Source organism: Martes martes, assembly GCF_963455335.1.
Source record: "Martes martes genome assembly, chromosome: 12".
NCBI lineage: Eukaryota > Metazoa > Chordata > Mammalia > Carnivora > Mustelidae > Martes > Martes martes.
Genome location: NC_137900.1, coordinates 95,843,738 through 95,861,428, shown reverse-complemented (window position 1 = coordinate 95,861,428; position 17,691 = coordinate 95,843,738). Strand labels below are relative to the sequence as shown.

Here is a 17,691-nt window from a genome sequence, read left to right as displayed (position 1 = left end):
CGTGCGCTCGGACCCCCTTGACGTTAGCCGCTCTCGTGGCAGGACGTGCTCGTGGGATGGGCGTTTGCGTTCTCCTGACGACTGGAAGTGTTGAGCGCCTTCTTGTGTGCTCATGGGCGTCTTTTGGTTTTTTTTGTTTTGTTTTCTTTTGTTTTTTAAAGATTTTATTTATTTATTTGATAGAGATCACAAGTAGGCAGAGAGGCAGGCAGAGAGAGAGAGGGAAGCAGGCTTCCTGCTGAGCAGAGAGCCCGATGCGGGGCTCGATCCCAGGACCCTGGGATCATGACCTGAGCCGAAGGCAGAGGCTTTAACCCACTGAGCCACCCGGGCACCCTCATGGGCTTCTTTTGAACCTTTTCACTTGATGTAGAATTTTTGAAATATATTTAATTGTTAAATTATCTTTAGGATTATTATAAATCTGTAATTTGACAACTATATCACGAGTATGTTTTTGAAGGCTCTGATATTGACGGATTAAGTGCTGTGTTTCGGATCAGCCTGAAACTCTTGACAGTGTAAGCGAACGAAGCTTTCGGGGGGTGTGTGTGAAGCAGGTGGCTGCAGCCTGGTGAGGGGGCGTGTGGCCACTCGCTCTCCCCTCACCTGTTGTGCACTAAAATTTTCCATAATAATGTGGGGGTTTTTTATTAGCTCCAATGAACAGTTTAATGCTAGATTAGTTAAAAAAAAAAACCAGACTCCTTTTTAGCTTCTGTTTTGGACCACTCCTCAAACTGTTTTTGGTCTCACATCCTAAAATGAGGACAGTCTCACTTGCCTCCTGCATGGGTGTTTTCACTCCAGCGTCCTGGGGGTAAGAGAGGCTCTCCGAGTCGGTTTGCAGGTGCCGCTGGGTCCTGGAGCCGGAGGTCTCAGCCTGCTCCCTGCACAGTCAGCCCCAGAGCTCCGGGCCGTGGGCAGTCCGGAAGCCAGCCTGACGCTGGGGTCTGGGGGCCGAGTGCAGGAGAAGCAGCCTCCGAATTACCCCATCTGTGCTGCCAGTGTGCTCTCTAACACAATTTAGGTTTTACTGAGGCTGACTCTCTTCAAAGCAGTGATGCGGAGTGAGGCTGCCCGGACAGTACGTCCTCTGTCACCTGTAGACCCAGCCAATCAGAAAATCTAACTCACTTTGTTTTTATGCAAAAGTATTGAAGTAAATTACAGATATCTTGGCGTTCCAACCTTAAATACTTTGTGACTCTAAAAATTCAGTATTAATGTGGCCATGTACTACTTTCTAGATACGATGTAACACCAGCCCATGTCCTGCCCAGGCCAGGCTCCCTCAGGAGCGCCTGGAAGCCCTTCCTGGTTCACCTGTGGGGTGGTCCTGGCCGCCCCTGGTGCTTCCCTGCCCTGGAAGTAAAAGGAGACCCTGGCCTGGCGCCAGGTCACAGGACATGTGCCCCTCACACCTGCTGGGCCCCAGTGGGCTCTCTGTGGTGCAGACCCTCATCCCACAGAGTGGGGGCCACTGCCCGGTGACCAGCCTGCCAACCGCACCACTGCCCTCAGCCCCGAGGGGTCTGCAGACACAGTGGCTTTGCAAATGGGGACCCAAGGTGCTTCTCTTCTTGGTTTCAATGTGTGGCCTCCTTTCCTTCTCTGCCCCCCAGGTTGTGACTCGGCTGATTCACCTCTTGGGTGAGAAGATTCTGGGCAGCCTCCAGCAGGGAACTGCGACAGGTGTGTCCTTGGGAGCTCCACCCTCCTGGCCCCGAGGCCGCACCTGCCCCGTGGCTGCCACAGACGGGGGTGGGCGGTGTGGGAGGGAAGCCCTGGTCCCTGTTGGACGCGGACTGGAACCGAGCATTGGGGCACTTATGGGCGGCCGCGTCTGCCCCGTGCCGAACCAGTGACACGGTTCTCCAGGCTGGGACTTTCCCTGTCAGCTTATGTGTTCTCTTCTGGTTCTAGTTCAGAGAGGGTGCTCTGTGAGATGCTCGCTGGCACCTTGTCCTGGTCCGCAGTGGCGGGAACCACCCGCACCTGCCTTGGCCTGTGGTCCCCTCTGCCAGAGCCCCTCATCAGAGCACCACACCCTCCTGGCTGCCCCAAGCCCTGCACCCCTCTGCTTCCCTTTTCCACTTCGTTTCAGCCCCTGACTTATCCTGCCGCTCCCTAGTCGGCCCCTGTGCAGTCTGTGCCCCATGCCGGCTCGGGCACTGTGGGAGGGCAGCCCTGTGTCTCCTGGCATCGACCTGGACACAGAACTGTGCTTTGTGGAAGGACTGGGGTGGCCAGCGTGCCCAGTGGGACCACAAAGTGTGGCGGTGCCCCCCTGAGTCCGCTACATCTCGTCTTGATTGACTTTGTCTGCAAAGACCCATTTCCAAACGAGGTCACACTCTGAGGTCCGCGGTGGACATGGAGGCACAGCTCAACACGTGCTGTGTCTTCACGTCACCTCTGACCACCTGCATGGTCTGCTTGACGCGGGTTTCTTGTAGAAAGCACATAGTCAGATGGTATTTTTATCATCCCGCGTGACAACTTGGTATGTGTTTTTTTAAGATGTTATATATTTATTTGAGAGACGGCCAGCACAAGCTGGCGGAGGAACAGGGAGAGGGGGAAGCAGGCCCCCCGCCGAGCAGGGAGCCCGACGCAGGGCTCGATCCCAGGACCCCGGGATCCTGACCTGAGCCGAAGGCAGACCTTCACCGACAGAGCCCCCAGGCCTCCCCGCCTGACCGCTTGTTCAGTCGGTGTGCACACGTCTGTGTTGAGCACGATTACTCCCGAGCTGGGATCGGGGCCTCTCCCTGCAGTGTTTCCTGTCCCCCCACCTCGTCGTCTTTCTCCTTCCGTCCACTCTCGAGTCCCTCAGCCCCTCCGAGCGTTCCAGCGTGCGTCACATGGCGCTCTCCGTAGCCGCTGTGGGGTCGCAGCTCCCCTCCCTCACCATGACTCCCAGGGTTGTGCTCGGTGAGCCCCTCCCACGGCCCGGGAACTGCTGCCTCGGCCAGAAAGCACCGCCGCCCTTCATCCCGGCTTCCGGGCGGTCCAGGGACGCGCCTTTCACGGCGGCCCTCCCGGGCCAGGTCTGCTGGCCGCCGACTCTCTGAGCTCCCTTCTCGCAGCCGTCCGCGTGTCACCTCCATCCCCAAGACGCGTTTGCCGATGCGTGGCCGGCCCCGGGGAGCGGCCGCCTGTGGCCGCCACAGCTTCTGATGAGAAGCCCCGATGGGGCTCTTCCCACGTCCACGTCTCGCCCTTTCTCGGGCCGCGTTGAACACTCTTCGTCCTTAGTGTGTAGAGACTACGTGCTCGTCTGCTGGGATCCGTAGATGCGTGTCTTTCGGCAGATGGGGGACGTTTTCAGTGTTTATTTCTTAAGATACTGCTTCAGTTCTGTCCCCTTTATCCTTCCGGAAGTCCAGGGACACAAATGCTAGACCTTCTCTTACTGTTTCTGAGGTCTTGGGGCACCGCCGGCTTTTCCCTTCCCCCAGTGTTGAGATCGCAGGCCTTCTCGTGATCTGTCTTCTGTCTCCACCGCGACTGTGCACCTGTGCTACTGGTCGTGGCTGCTGTGTCGCCGCTGCCTTTCTGTCCTTGTCAGTAATTCCAGATTCTGTGACCTGTTGTCACATTTGTCCGTTGTTGTAGGCGAGGTTTTCCTGGCTTTTGGTATAGCTGCTAATTCTGGATTATATCCTGTATTTCGGGCATGATGTCATGATGTCATGGGACTCTGGTCCGGCCTCTTCTGTTCTAGCCGACTGTCGGTGTGCTCACGCCCCCAGAGCATGTCCTGGCCCTGGCTGTTCGTTAGTTAGGTAGGTAGTTAGACTGTTTCTTAGGATGTTAGTTCGGTTCTCAAGGCCTTTGCGGGGTTACCCCGGTCTGCCCTGCCACGTGCTCCTCAGAGCCGCTGTGCGGTCCTGGCTGGTTTCACGCGTGGGCCGCGCGGAGGTGAGTGAGCCCAGGACTGCTTGCTGGGGGTGAGAGAACTGTTTCTGCTTCTTCCCTCTGGGATTTCCCTGTGCTGCAGGGCCTGGAGAGTTGGGGGGCTCCAGCTCCAGCCCACTGTGTCTGCAGCCTGGCCACCCTGGGAAAGAGCCCTGGAGGCGGCCCCTGGCCCGGGGGAGGGGAGCGGGGGAGCCTGCCTGGCTATAGCGGGAGAGGGGCAGGGGCACCGCGGCCTCGGTGGCCTCGGTGGCCTCGGTGGCCATGGTGGAGTGCTTCCCAGGGGTGGAGGCCCCAGCCTGGCCGCTCTCCTCTCTGTGCCCTCCAAGCCGCCTCGGGACTGCTGGCAGCGGTCCGGTGGCGTGTGCCTGCCCCGTCTCCCTCTTGGGCAGAACCAGAGCTCCCAGTGCCCCGGCGAAGGCTGAGGGAGAGCCGTGTGGAGCTGGCAGGAGAGTCCCCTTTGGCTCTGCCTCAGATGGAGGGTCCTGATATCAGAGGTCGCTAGAAAAGACAGAGAGGAGGGGAGCCAGGAAGAGAGCCCTCGGGTGTCCAGGCTGCTTGAGACCAGGGTCTGTCTGGGGTGTGGCCGGCAGGAGGGTGAGGCTGACCCCGCCCCCTGCCACTTCCGTGAGAACAGGTGCTGCTGGCCCAGAAATGACCATTGTTGGAAATAAGCTTCCAGGGACCCTCTGATGGGTGACCTTGTGGGTCAGCGGGTCTGTGGTTCCTTCCCTGCTCCGTGGGGGCCCCAGGGCCGCACGGAGCTTCCTGGGCCTCGCATCTAGAGGACGGAGACTCTGTGGTCCCAGGGACAGGGGCTCTTACCGCACTGGCTTGTCGCCCCGAGCTTCAGGCTGCCGTCCCTCACAGGTCGCACTTACTGGTTCCAGAGCCCATGGTGGGAACACCGTAGGAGGCCTCACCCGGCAGAGCATTTGGACTCTCCGAGGCTTCTCTGGGTCACAGGGTCTTTCCCTCGCGCCACGCCTTTCTCATCAGTGGGGCCCGGGGCCCGGAGTGTGTGAGAGGCCGGGTGCTCGCAGTGCGGCCCGCTCCTTCAGCGGGAGGGGCCGGCTGATCTGGTGGGCAGACGCGGGGCACTTGGGTTAGGGAAGCCGGGAGCGGACCCTGGGGCCTTTTCCTCTCTCCCAGGCCCTTGTACCCTGGGGCATCAAGAAACAGAGACACTGTGCAGTGCCAGCCCAGCCCCTTAGGCCGACACACGACCCTGTGCTCCACAGGTCACCAGTTTGGGCTGCACGCCGCAGGCAGCAAGTGGGACTCAGGGAACCCCGCCAGCAACCTCTCCACGGTGGCTGTCATGCCTGTGTCAGAGGACGTGCCCCTCACCGCCTTCGCCCTGGAGCTCAAGCACGCCCTCGGCGCCATCGGTAAGTCCTGCCCAAGGCCAGCTGGGTCCTCTGCAGCCTCCTCTTGCCCCGTGGTCCTTCTGGTTCCTTCTGCCGGTGCGCCGGCGTCCTTCACAGCTAACCCTTGTGGGCGCCGGGGACAGGGCTGCCGCGGGAGCAGGAGGACATCTGCATCTGCTGACGGTCCTGGTGCTGGGCACGTCTTGTGGGCCGAGGGCTGTCCCTCCTGCACCTGTGGCTCAGGGAGCCTCCTACCCGGAGGGGACGGTGCGCGGCTGCAAGACCCGGCTGACCGTGTGGGAAATGCCCTTGGTTGGGCTCGGGGGGCTTGGGTAGTATTTCCGAATCCCTGACAGCTGTTCAACTTTGGAATTCAAGAACAAGGAATTGAAGTTTTGAGAACTCTTAGAAATTCCCCAAATCATGAAGTGTTCTGTATTCTCTTTTTTTTTTTTTTTAAGTTTTATTTATTTGAGAGAGAGTGAGCGAGCGAGGGGGCAGAGGGGGAGAGAGAGAGTCTCAGACTCCCTGCTGAGCACGGAGCCCGACCCGAGGCTCGATCCCCCCACCCTGAGATCATGACCTGCGCCAAAGTCGAGAGTCGGACGCTCGACTGATGGGGCCAGCACGAGCCCCAAGGCGCTCTGTGTCCTCAATTCTTTACGAGTTCTTCTAGAACCGCGAGCGACGGTAACGGCAGCGTGTCAGCCTTCTGTGAGGCGGGTGTACTGGAGATTTCAGGGCTTGTCTTTTGAAAACGCGGCGCGATAGTAAACCCAGTGAGTGTTCTGTTCCTGTCGTGAAACAGCGTGAGAAGAGTGTATATTTTCACAGTTTCTACTTGATGTAGACATTCGATAATAGAAAGCATTAAATAAATACCAAATAAAAATGATTTATAAAATTGGAAGATACTGCTCTAGGTCCTTAAAACATATTCTGAAAAAATTCTGCAACACAGAAGGCATCATTGTCCCGTCCGTCTTGATCTTTGCCTCGTAACAGCCACGCCCAAAGCCGGGCTCGTGCTCCTCTCCTGTGGGCGCCACTCATGCCATCTGGGGCCGACAGCGCATCTCTGAGTCCTACAGCACAGATGTGTCACTTTCATAAAAGCTTATTCTGTTTAAAAATAAAACAACAACTTTAGGGGCGCCTGGGTGGCTCAGTGGGTTAAAGCCTCTGCCTTCGGCTCAGGTCATGATCTCAGGGTCTTCAGATCGAGCCCTGCATCGGGCTCTCTGTTCAGTGGGGAGCCTGCTTCCCCCTCTCTCTCTGCCTGCCTCTCTGCCTACTTGTGATCTCTGTCAAATAAATACATAAAATCTTTAAAAAAAACAACTTTATTCTGTAGTAATTACAGATTCACAGGAAGTTACAAAAATAGTAAAGAGAGGATCGTGTCCCTTTTCCCCCAGTTAAGCGACTGCAGCATGCTGTCGAGGTCAAGAGGGTCACTGGTGCGTCTGCAGAGGTCCCTGGTGTCGGTGGGCGCGCTGTGCCATGGTGACTGCCAGGGAGGTTCCTGCTGCCACAGCCAGGCGCAGCGCCCCGCTGCCCCTCTGGCAACCCTAACCCTGTTCTCCCGGGTCGTCTGGTTCCGAGGGCGCCCTGAGAACGGAGTCCTGCGTGGGTGACCCTGCAGACAGGCGCACTCGGCTCAGACGACGCCTGTGTCCGTCGTGTGCTCCCCTGCACCGCGGGGCGACGGACCGGACACACCTGGTTTCTTGAACCTCTCGCCTGTGGACGGGCTTTCTTTGCTTTGGGGGTTTTATGAACGAGGCTCTGTGACTCTCTGGGCAAAGGGTTCTGTGTGCACGTGTGGGCATGGGGTGCGTGTGGTCGCGTGCCTGCCGTCGTCCTGGGGGACCACCCCCCGCCCGCTCCCGCCAGCACGGCGCCGCCGCCCCACGCCTCCTTGTCCTCGCGGCCCTCGGAGCTGTCGCTGTCTGCTGTTAGTTGGAGGAGGTGCCACGGCCGGTGTGGTACCCGGTGCGGGCCTCGAACTCCCGACGCAGAGATCAGGATCTGAGCCGCAGCGGAGAGGCAGGCGCCCGTTTCTGCCGTTGTGGCGGGTGGGCAGTGAGGGCGCGTCGCGGCCCCAGCTGCATCTCTCCGTGGTGGACGCAGCGGAATGTCTCCTGTCCTTTCCGCCATCTGTGCGTCCTCTCCGCTTTTGCTCTTTTTCTCACTGGGTTCTTTGTTTTCTTACTGTGGAGGTTTGAGAATGCCTCGCCCCGAGCGGACACGGGCTCTTGGCTGGGCTGCGGGTACGGCGGCCCCCGCGCTGCCCCGACGCGTCCACGGGGCCGACCGCATGCCATGGCCGTGTCCAGCTCACCCTGGTGTCCTCGTACCTCCTTTTAGCTCCTTTCCCCTCTTCGGTAGCGTTTCTAAAAACTCTGCACCCAGCCCTAGGGCCTAGATTCTCTCCCATGTTTTTTCAAAAGGCCTGAAGTTTTATGTTTATTTTTTAAAAGATTTTTTTGTTTATTTGAGAGAAAAACGTGCGTGCTTGTGGCGGGTGGGGAGAGACAAAGGAGAGGGGACATCTCAGTCAGGCTCCACATCAGAGAGTCAGACACTTAACCGACCGAGCCGCCCCGGGAACCCCCTGAAGTTCCGCATCTAACGTAATTATCTGTTTGGAGGCTCATTTTTGTAAAAGGTTTGAAGTTTAGTAGAGATTTATTTTTTTGCTTATAAATACTCCGTTTTCCCGCTATCATTACTGAGGAACCACCCGCCTCCCCCCGAGTGACGCCGGCACCCGCCGCCGGGAACCGGCTGCCACCGCCGCGGGCTCGTTTCTGGGCCCCGCTCTCCGCAGTCCGCGGTCCGCGCGGCCGTCTCCAGGCCAGCGCCGCGCCGTGCTGACCGCGAGCGTCGAGGCGGGTCTGGAGTCAGGAAGCGGGAGGCCTCCGGCTCCGTCCTTCTGCGGGGTGGTTCTGAGCGCTCAGGGTCCCTGAGATCCGCAGGAATTTCAGGACTGGTTTTTCTCCATCTCTAAAAATGGCACTGGGACTCCGACAGGGGTCGCGCGGACCCCGCGGGTCGCCCCCCGTGTGCGGACGCTTCGGCGACGTTCCGTCTTCCAGCCCGTGAGCACGGGTCCCGTTTCCACACACTCACGTCTTCTTTCGTCTCTTTCAGCGATGTTCCGTGGTTTTCGGTGAACAAGTCTTCTGTTTCCTTGGTTACGTTTATTCCTTATGTTTTGCTGATCTTGATGCTATTATAAATTACTTTCCTTAACCTCTTTTTTTCCAGATGGTTTATTGTCCGTGTATAGGAACGTAACCGACTTCTGTGTCGTATTTATGTCCTACAACTTCATTTATTACTCGTGCCAGTTTTTGGTGGACTTTCTGGGTTTCTTTACATGTAAGATTGTATCGTCTCCAAGCACAGATGCTACTTTTCCCTTTATAGTCTGACACCTTTTGCATCTCTTTTCTTTGCCCAAGTGCTCCGGCTGGACTTCCCACACGCTGCCGAACAGAAGCGGCGAGGGCAGCGTCCTTGCCCTGTTCCTGATCATGTGGGGGAATTCTTGGTCCCGCGGCGCTGACCGTGATGTCTGCTCAGGTGCTCGTGTGTGGCCTTTAATAGACGGAGGAGGTTTCTTCCTAGTAAGAGTTGGTGGGGTTTTTTTTAAGGTTTTGTTTTTTAAGGAACCTCTACACCCCACGTAGGACTCGAACTCACAACCCCAAGATGAAGGGTCACGTGCCGCACCGATGGAGCCACTGGGCGCCCTGCACTTTGCTTCTGCCACATCAGTAATGTTCCACTCTCGTTTCTGATTTTAATCGTTTAATCTCCTCTCTTTTTTCTTTATTCGTCTAGCTTAAGGTTTGTCAGTTTTGTTGATTCTTTCAAAGAACCAACTTTTGTTTTCCTTGATCGCCCGCATCGTTTTTCTGTCCCGTCTTGTTTCTCTCTGTTCTGACCCGACTGTCTCCTTCCTCCCATCTGCTCTGGGCCCCGCGGCTGTTCTTTTCCCACTTACCCAAGGTATAAAGTTCCGTGCTTTGCAAAGAACTTCGAGTCTCAGCACACAAAGACCTGGGTGCACGGCGAGAGAAGCCAGTCCGAGGAGCCGCACACCGCGGGGCTCCCGCTCTCTGGCGCTCTGGAAAAGGCGGAGCCGCGGACACGGTGCCGAGATGGCGGTTGCCTGGGGCCAGGGGACCGGAGGCGCGGAAGCGGGGCGTGCGGAGGACTTTTAGGGCAGTGAAAATCGTCTGTGTGATAGCACAGCGGTGGACAGGTGTCATTCGCGTCTGTCCAGACCCATACAGGGTACGACGTAAAGGACCCTGACGGGCTGACTTTAGTTCGTCTCGATGCGTCAGCCTTGGCTCGTGGACGGTGACAACGGACCAGATTCCTGCAGGAGGCTAGTAGTGGGGCGGTAGGGGACAGGAGGGTGTGTACGGGAACTCTCTGTACTTTCTGCTCAGCTTTTCCCTAGACCTAAGTACATTTAAAAAAATAAAGTCTATAAATGGTTGAAAGAAAGAAAGAAAGCTGGGTCCCTGATTTGAGACCTTTCTTCTTTCTTTGAAGCCCGTTGGTAGCTCTGGGCTCCTCTCCACAGCCGACGGCTCCCTCCCTGCGTTTGGGATGCTGTGTTTCTGTTTCCCTTGGTGTCCGGGTTACTTGTTTGACCCCTGGGAAGTTCAGGAGGGCGTCACTGAATTCCCACACGTTTGTGAATCTTCCGGTTCTCCTCTTACTGATTTCTGGTTCCATACCGTTGTGGCCAGAAAACGATACTTTGTATGGTTTCACTCCTAAGTTTGTTAAGACTGGTTTTGTGGCCCAACATACAGTCTGTCCTAGAGAGCGCCTTGGGTTATGTTGTTGTCGGTGAAGTTCCCTGCCCGTTGTGGGGCTCAGACTCACGACCCCAGCACGAGGTATGGCCCGCTCCCCAGGCAGAGCCAGCCGCGCGTCGCGGGATGAAGTCGCTGGGGAGGTGTGTGGCGGGCTGCTCTGGGGGGCACTCTCGTCTCTGTGCGTTGTGGTACGTGTGTGGCGGCCTCTCCCTGCGGCTTCGGTTTCTATCTGCCAGGGACCAAGACGCTGGTCGCCCAGCATCTGTCGGGTTGCCGTCTTCTCCTCGGTGGTGGTGGTGGGCGTGGTTCTTTACGTGACCCGGACACAGGCCCGTGTTTGGGTGCCAAGACTGCACGCATCTGTCTCCCTCTCTGGTTTGACTTTTTATTCTTCTGATGATGTCCTTTGAAAACAGAAGCTCCTAACCCTAATTCAGGCCAGTTTATCGACTGTTTGCTTCCATCATCACTGCTTTCGCGTTTTCCTGAAGGAACCGCGCGCCGCCCCAAGCATGAGGATGTTCTTCTAAACTCTCCAGTGTTGCCGTTCCCGTTCAGTTTACGGTCCACTGGGGATGGCTTCTGGGGATGATGGGAGGTAGGACTCAAGATTCACTTTGTCCGCAGTGATGTTCAGTGACTCAGACCCGCCCTTCGAGAGACTGAACTTGGCCCACTGCTGTGCTGACGCATTTGCCGAAAGCCCAGTCCCCGTGCTTATGTAGGTTGCTTTCCCTCGTGGAGGAAGGTTCTAGGCTGATATCAAGCCATCCTCTCGCAGCCCTTGGAGGTGGTGGTCCGTTTCCTCAGCTTCCGGTATTTGGGAAGGAGGCAGCCAGGCAGCCAGGCCAGAGCAGGCTGGAGCAGCATCCCGGCCAGAGGCCACTTCGGCTGTGCCCCACGGAGCCACAGACGCAAGTGTGGGGGAGCCGTCTTGTTTCTCCTCCCTGCCCTGGTCCTGCCTGCCACCTGGCCTTCAGCAGAGCCCTGCTAGGGACAGGGCTGGTCACCACAGGAGCTGCAGCCCACCTTTGCTGGCTCCACACTTCCCTAAGGGGTCCCTCAGGGCCCCCCTGAGTCTAGGCAGGGGTGTCTACACGGGAGACACACGCCAGTGGGCAGGGAGAGCCCAGCCTGGGGTCCCTGGAGGGCCTCAGGGCTGGGCTCCCTGGTGTTCCTGCAGCTAGACACAGCCTGCCAGTCCCATCGCATCCCATATGACGTCCCAGAGAGGTGGGCAAGACACATCACTGTGGTGTCCAGCAGGGCCCATGAGGCAGCCCAGCCCTAAGAGGTCTCCCTCCCTCTGTAGGAGCCCTGCCAATGACCAACCGAGCTTGTAGCCAGGAGTGCAGGCCCCAGCAGGACGAGCCCCCTCACCGCAGTCCGTGGGGGGAGTGGCTTCCCTGCTACTTAAGTCTGAGGCACCTGTGCGTGTGCACCGGTTGGACCAGATACACACCCCTATTCTGTGTGCCTCTAGGAAAGCAGATGCTGCCAGTTACAATACAAGGCAATGATTTCTCATGTCTCCACTTTTTTTTTTTTTAAGATTTTATTTATTTATTTGACAGACAGATCACAGGTAGGCAGAGAGGCAGGCAGAGAGAGAGAAGGGAGGAAGCAGGCTCCCCGCCGAGTAGAGAGCCCGACGCGGGGCCCGATCCCAGGACCCTGGGACCGTGACCTGAGCCGAAGGCAGAGGCTTAGCCCACTGAGCCACCCAGGCGCCCCCTCATGTCTCCACTTTTAACTGAAGCTCTTGGAGAGCTCTGTACAAGTGTGGGGGTAAGAAGGAGGCCCTCAGGACTTCTGGGTCCTCTCCAGCCCAGGGTTGTGGGTGCGCCCCTGGGGACCTGTCTGCCGATTCTGGTGCTGGTGCTCCTGGCTGGGCAGGCCCCGGCACCTGTGTCCCTGTAGGCATCATCAGACACAGGGGATGTGAAAAGATGTGCATCTCCACATGGCTGAATACGCCAGTACACATGTTGGATCCAGCCAGCCCTGCTCACCGGGGTTTGGGCCCCCAGCACACACACAGTCTCAGTGTTGCAAAGATCTGAATGCTTTCTGTGTAGCCAGGAGACTGGGGGTCAGAGAGCCCCGTCTGGAGGCCCTGGGGCTGCTGGTCCCGGGAGGTGGGCTGCCAGGGCAGTTTTCTGTAGTTTGGGTTTGTGTTTTCAGGCCCCGTCCTGCTGCTGGCCAGTGACAATGTAAAACAACGCCTCGGCTCTGCTGCCCTGGACAGGTGCGCCAGCCCTTGTGTGGGACAGCTTCCGGCTCCCTGGGGGTCCAAGCACAGCCTTGAGCTGCACCGTCCACGCGCACCCCGCCGTCTGCGTTCCCCTGACCCCCTGGAGTCTGTGGGCCCTCCTGCCCCGTCTGCTACACCGGGGCCTGCTCACCCCGTCTGTGCTCTGGCATTGGTGTCCCTCCACGTGTGTCTTCCAGTGTCCATGAGTACCGGCTGTCCAGCTGGCTGGGGCAGCAGGAGGACATCCACCGGATCGTGCTGTACCAGGCGGACAGCACGCTCACACCGTGGACCCAGCGCTGCATCCGGCAGGCTGACTGCATCCTCATCGTGGGCCTGGGCGAGCAGGAGCCCTCAGTGGGCGAGGTGCGCCGGAGGGCGGGGGCGGGGCCTCGGGGCGGGGCCTCGGGGCGGGGCCTCGGGGGCGGGGCCTCGGGGAGCGGCCGGCAGTGCCCCCCGCGAGGCAGGGCTGCCGACTGGGCAGGTCCTGGCCCTGGCCCGCTGCTCTTCACACCCCTCTGTTTCTCTGTCTTTTCCTTTGAATGAAATATTTCAAGAACTCAGGAAGAGACATCATAAAAGCCGACACCCGCAGCTCTGGCCTGCATGTTTTGGAAACATCTTGCTGCATTGACCTCTGGTGGTTTTAGCACAAAGCAGGGCATCTGCTCTGAAGTGGCCCCCGGGGGGCCTCTTGTGAAGTGGAGCCTTTCCTGTTCCACTATGAATGTGTTCAGCGCTGGTTTTCAGGTCTAAATTTGATAAAAATCCTGTCCTATTTTATATCACTTTGAAGGGTCCTTTTTTCTCAACACTTAGGGGTTTAAGCTTTATCCATATCGTTTCCCTCATTTTTATGACTGTTGAGTCTCCTCTGTGTGAGCACCCGCCATCTGTCTGTTCTCCGCTGTGAGGCGACATCGCCGGCCCACTTTGTCTCCAGCTTCAAGGCTGCGGGGTGTCGGCTCCTTCCGTGCACACTGCGCTCCCCGGCTCCTTCCTCTCTGACCCCGGGGCAGCTAAAATTGCCCGACTCTGAAGCAGGTTCCTCTTCTGCGGGCAGAGCCGCAAGGGAGCGTGCCTGCAGGTAGTGACCTTCACTGAGAAGGTCACAGTGTGTGCCCACGAGGTGCCGTGAGAGCCACAGACAGGGAGGAGGCCCTCCCCTCCTGGCCACTCTCACCCAGCCCAGCATGAAGCAGTCACGTGGCCAGGCAGACCCCTGGGTCACAGCTTTGACCGCCAAAGGGCAGAGCACCGCACAGCCGAGCTGGCTCCCAGGACCGGGCTGCCACCTGCCGGGACCCTCCTGCCTATGGGGGCGGGTCCATCGGGCAGGGGCTGGAGTGGGGGCCTCCGTGACTGCCCACCTCTGGCGGTCAGCTGCGTCCTGCCCGAGCCCTCAGGCTGTGCTGTCCCGCAGCTGGAGCGGATGCTGGAGAGCACGGCCGTGCGTGCCCAGAAGCAGCTGGTCCTGCTGCACCGGGAGGACGGGCCGGCACCCTCGCGTACCGTCGAGTGGCTGAACATGCGTAGCTGGTGCTCCGGCCACCTGCACCTCTGCTGCCCTCGCCGCGTCTTCTCCAGGAGAAGCCTGCCCAAGCTGGTGAGGTCTGGGCGGTGGGCTGGCCCCCCGGGAACTCCTGGCCTCCAGGGCAGCCTCCCTGACTTGCTCTGTGACGGAGGGGTGCGGTCCTACACGCTCCCTCTTTGGGTCCCTGTAGTCTGAGCTCCCCGGGCCACTATGAGGCTGGCTTGCCTCTCTGTGAGCTCACGTTTTCCTGAGCTTGACTTCTGGGGCCTGTACCAGGGAGAGGGACGTGGCCCCGTCCGGCAGCAGGCGTCTGTCTCCGGGGCCGCAGAGGGGAGGCATGCTGGCACGCACGTACCTCCACAGGAAGGCAGGGGGGAGGTCACCGGAGCCCGCCAAGGGGCGGGAGGAGAGCCTCCTCAGCCCTGGGGGCTTGGGGCCTGGGCGCCCCAGAGGCTGCCCACATGCCACAACTTGCCTGGCCCCACGGCTCAGTGGACGGTGTCCTCATAGCCCTTGCCCAGCGCAGCCTCCATTTGGGGGACTCGGGGTGAGGGGCGCTCGGTGGTCTCCTGCTGGGCCCTGGAAAGGGCTTTGGGTCTGGAATAGAGGAAACCACCCTGGTCAGGCCACAGCGTGTGGGACTTGGCCCAGCCCTCCCTGGCCCCTGGCCCCTCTCTCAGGTGGAAATGTACCAGCGAGTCCTCCAGAGGCCCCCAGACCGGCACTCGGACTTCTCCCGCCTGGCTCGGGTGCTGACCGGCAACGCCATTGCCTTGGTGCTTGGGGGCGGGGGGGCAAGGTGAGTCCCCACGTGCAGCTGCTGTGTGTGCGCGCGCGCGTGTGCATGCTGATGAGGAGGGCGCTGAGCTCGTCCTGGCCACAGGCCCCGCAGGTCAGCCCCCCGCACGAGCAGGCACGTCTCCGCGCCTGGCTCCGCCTTGCCAAGCAGTGCTTCCCGCAGGCTCTCCCAGCTTTTCCCGGTTGCCAGTACAGTAGAAGATTCCTGTCTTGTTCTAACAGTCTTTGCTGGAATGTCTGCTTGTCTGTTAGCCATCCGTGCCTCCCCTGAAAACTCTGTTCTCACCGTTTGCCAGTCTTTCCGCTGGGCCCCGGGTGAGTGTCTTTCCGTTTCAATACACGCTTTATAGCGCGCTGGCTTCATCTGCTCGCCAACCTAGCGCGGCGTCCCCGAGTTCTGTGGGCTGATGAGTTCCTCAAGTGACCGATGCCCCTGTTTGTCACTCTGGCCCTCGCCGCCTTTCCCCTGAGCTTCAAGAGGGATCCGCACCTGGAGCAGCTGTGGATCCGGGGCCGCCGTCAGGAGGTGCAGTGAGGCCCAGGCCTTCTGCTGGCGAACGAGATGCTCACGGAAGGGCAGAGCAGCGCCTGCCACACCCGTGCTGGGCCCTTGCCCCTCGGAGGGGGTGGGGAGAGCAAGGGGCACCCGGCCTGAGCGCTGGGCTGCGGGGTGCACGTTTAATGGAAATTTAGTTTAGTCAAAGTAATACTTAGTTTAAAAGCCCTGTGGCCGTTCCCTGAGGCAGTCCTCTGCCCGCCTAGCCCTGACGGCGCGTCCGGAGGCATTCCCGAGACTGTGACCCGCAGCGTGGCGTTGGCTCTCGCTCATCTGCATTCCTATTCTGTGTGTTTGGGTTTTTTCAGTTTTTCTGTCCATCCATCATCTACCGATCACCTGCTGTCCATCTACCTATCACGGCTCGCTTATCTGTCTGCCCGTCCGTCTGTCCTTTGTCCTCTGTCCTCTGTCTGTCCGTCCCTCTCCCTGCTCACCACTCCCAGTCCCAGTATGGTTCCCACACTGGTCCCGCTGGTTGTCCCTGTGTCTCTTAGTCTGACGACGTGGCATGCGTCCTTGCACAGGTGGGGCTGTCTGTCCTTCCTCGTAGCTGCTGTGGGCTGGGTGTCACGGATGGCTGCCCAGGCCGCCCCCGGAGCACCCACCGCCTGTCAGTGCGCTCGCCACCATCCTGGACGGCTTCTGCTTCACCATGTGTGGGAACCACACCCCGCCCAGGCCTCCCACCACCTCTGGGCTCTGCTGGTTGCTTTCCAGTCTGGCTGATGGGACACGGTCTTGGAGTTTCCCTTCGCTGTCATCGTGGGACACCTGCCTTTGTCCCTCCCGCGTTCGGCTTATTTTCTCAGTTCCACGGCTCCCCCTTTCCTGACACGTTCCTGATTTGGGTGGCGTTCCCGCTCTTCACATTTCCTCAAGAGAAGGAGGAAAAGTTTTAAAAGGCTGCATAGCCGAAAATGTCTTCCGGGATGATTTGGGTCTGGAATCCAAGCTGGAAGTAATTTTCCCTGAGAATTTCTACAGGTGCCGCCATTGCCCTTGGAGCTCCCAGTGTCCCTGCTGGGACTTGGCCATGTGCCTTGGGAGCGGTCCATCCATCCACTACCCTGGCTGGGCTCAGGGGCCCTTCCACATTTGGAAATCATGACCTTTGGCCCCGAGGAATGTTCCGTGTGTTCGCCCACCTGGGCTCTGTCCTCTGTTCTGGCGCTTCTGGCGCTCGGTCAGGCGTCTGAGATGGGCCCCCAGCCCTCCTGGCTTTCATCTCCCTTGTTTTCCATCTGTCTTTTTGTTCTGCTTTCCAGGTGATTTTTCTCAAATAGGTCTTCTGCTAAAATATTTCTAATCCCTGGAGCACCTGGGTGGCCCAGTTGGTTAAGCGTCTGTCTTCAGCTCAGGTCGTGATCCTGGAGTCCCAGGATCGAGTCCCACATGGGGCTCCCTGCTCGGCAGGGCGTCTCCTTCTCCCTCTGCCTGCCGCTCCCCTCTGCTTGTGCATGCGCTTTCTCTATCAAATAAATAAAATATTTTTTTGAAAACCTTCAAAAACCATTTCTCATGTCTGAGTGCTCTTCCGTGGTGTCTTCTCTGTCCCTCAAGTGCAGTGCTGACTCGCTCCGAGGATACTCACGCGGGCATCTCACTGGCCTCACTTCCCTGCTCCGTGCAGGCTCGCGTGTGGCTTTGCTCGCTCAGCCCTCGGAGCGCAAGGCCACATCAGTGGTCCTGCTGATCGCGGTGCACCGTCTGCCACACTGCTCACCCCGGTCCTGGCCGTGGTCACCTGAGGGATTGAGGGGGAACGGCTGTGACTTCTTGCCGAAATCTTCCCGCAGGCACCGCTCTCGCCTCTCCTGCTTGCGGGGCTCAGCGTACGCTCCGCGCCCCCACCAGCGGCGTCCGGCGTCCACGCTCCCGCACTTTGCCGGCCCTCGGTGTTATCAGGACTTCGAACTGTTGCAGTGCACACGCTGGGGGGGGCTCTTCCTGGGGACTAACGAGGTCATGTGCTTGCTGTGGCCCTTCCTGTCCCTTGTTTTGTTTCGTAGCGTTTGCCTCCCTCGCGCGTATCTCCCTGGTGGCCTGTCTTTGTTACTGATTCAGGGGACTCGTTCATGGAGTCTGAACTCTGTTAACTTTGTCTCTCAGTCTTCGACTTCTCGTTTTCTCAGTGGTGTCTCTTCGATGAACGGGTTTTAATGTCGATGTATATGAGCTGCCGGAGCGAGCCCAGTGTTTAGTTTCGCTGAAGTGTGGTTTTCCATTTTTACGGTGATTGCTTCTGGTGTTCTGAGTGCCCTTGCCTGTCCCAAGGTCACAGAGGCTTGCTGTCCTCCTCCGGGAGCTCCGTGCGTCCGGCTTGTACGGGTCTGTGGCCCACCTGCCGTGGCCTCGTGGCGGCCGAAGCTGTTTTGTAGCCGCTCCGGTGAAGGCCTCCCGGCCCCTGA

At 58.8% G+C, this 17,691-nt stretch overlaps 1 protein-coding gene across 6 annotated transcripts in view; it reads left to right on the top strand.

The window, feature by feature from the left end:
* PNPLA7 (patatin like domain 7, lysophospholipase) overlaps positions 1-17,691 on the top strand; it is a 63,973-nt gene that overhangs the window by 37,597 nt on the left and 8,685 nt on the right. For all 6 annotated transcript variants that reach the window (XM_080819248.1, XM_080819244.1, XM_080819247.1 and 3 more), the window contains exons 21-26: positions 1,626-1,695; positions 5,163-5,312; positions 12,323-12,386; positions 12,590-12,758; positions 13,816-13,998; positions 14,607-14,725. In XM_080819248.1, coding sequence (XP_080675374.1) covers positions 1,626-1,695; positions 5,163-5,312; positions 12,323-12,386; positions 12,590-12,758; positions 13,816-13,998; positions 14,607-14,725 — 755 coding nt within the window. The remainder of the gene's footprint in view (positions 1-1,625; positions 1,696-5,162; positions 5,313-12,322; positions 12,387-12,589; positions 12,759-13,815; positions 13,999-14,606; positions 14,726-17,691) is intronic.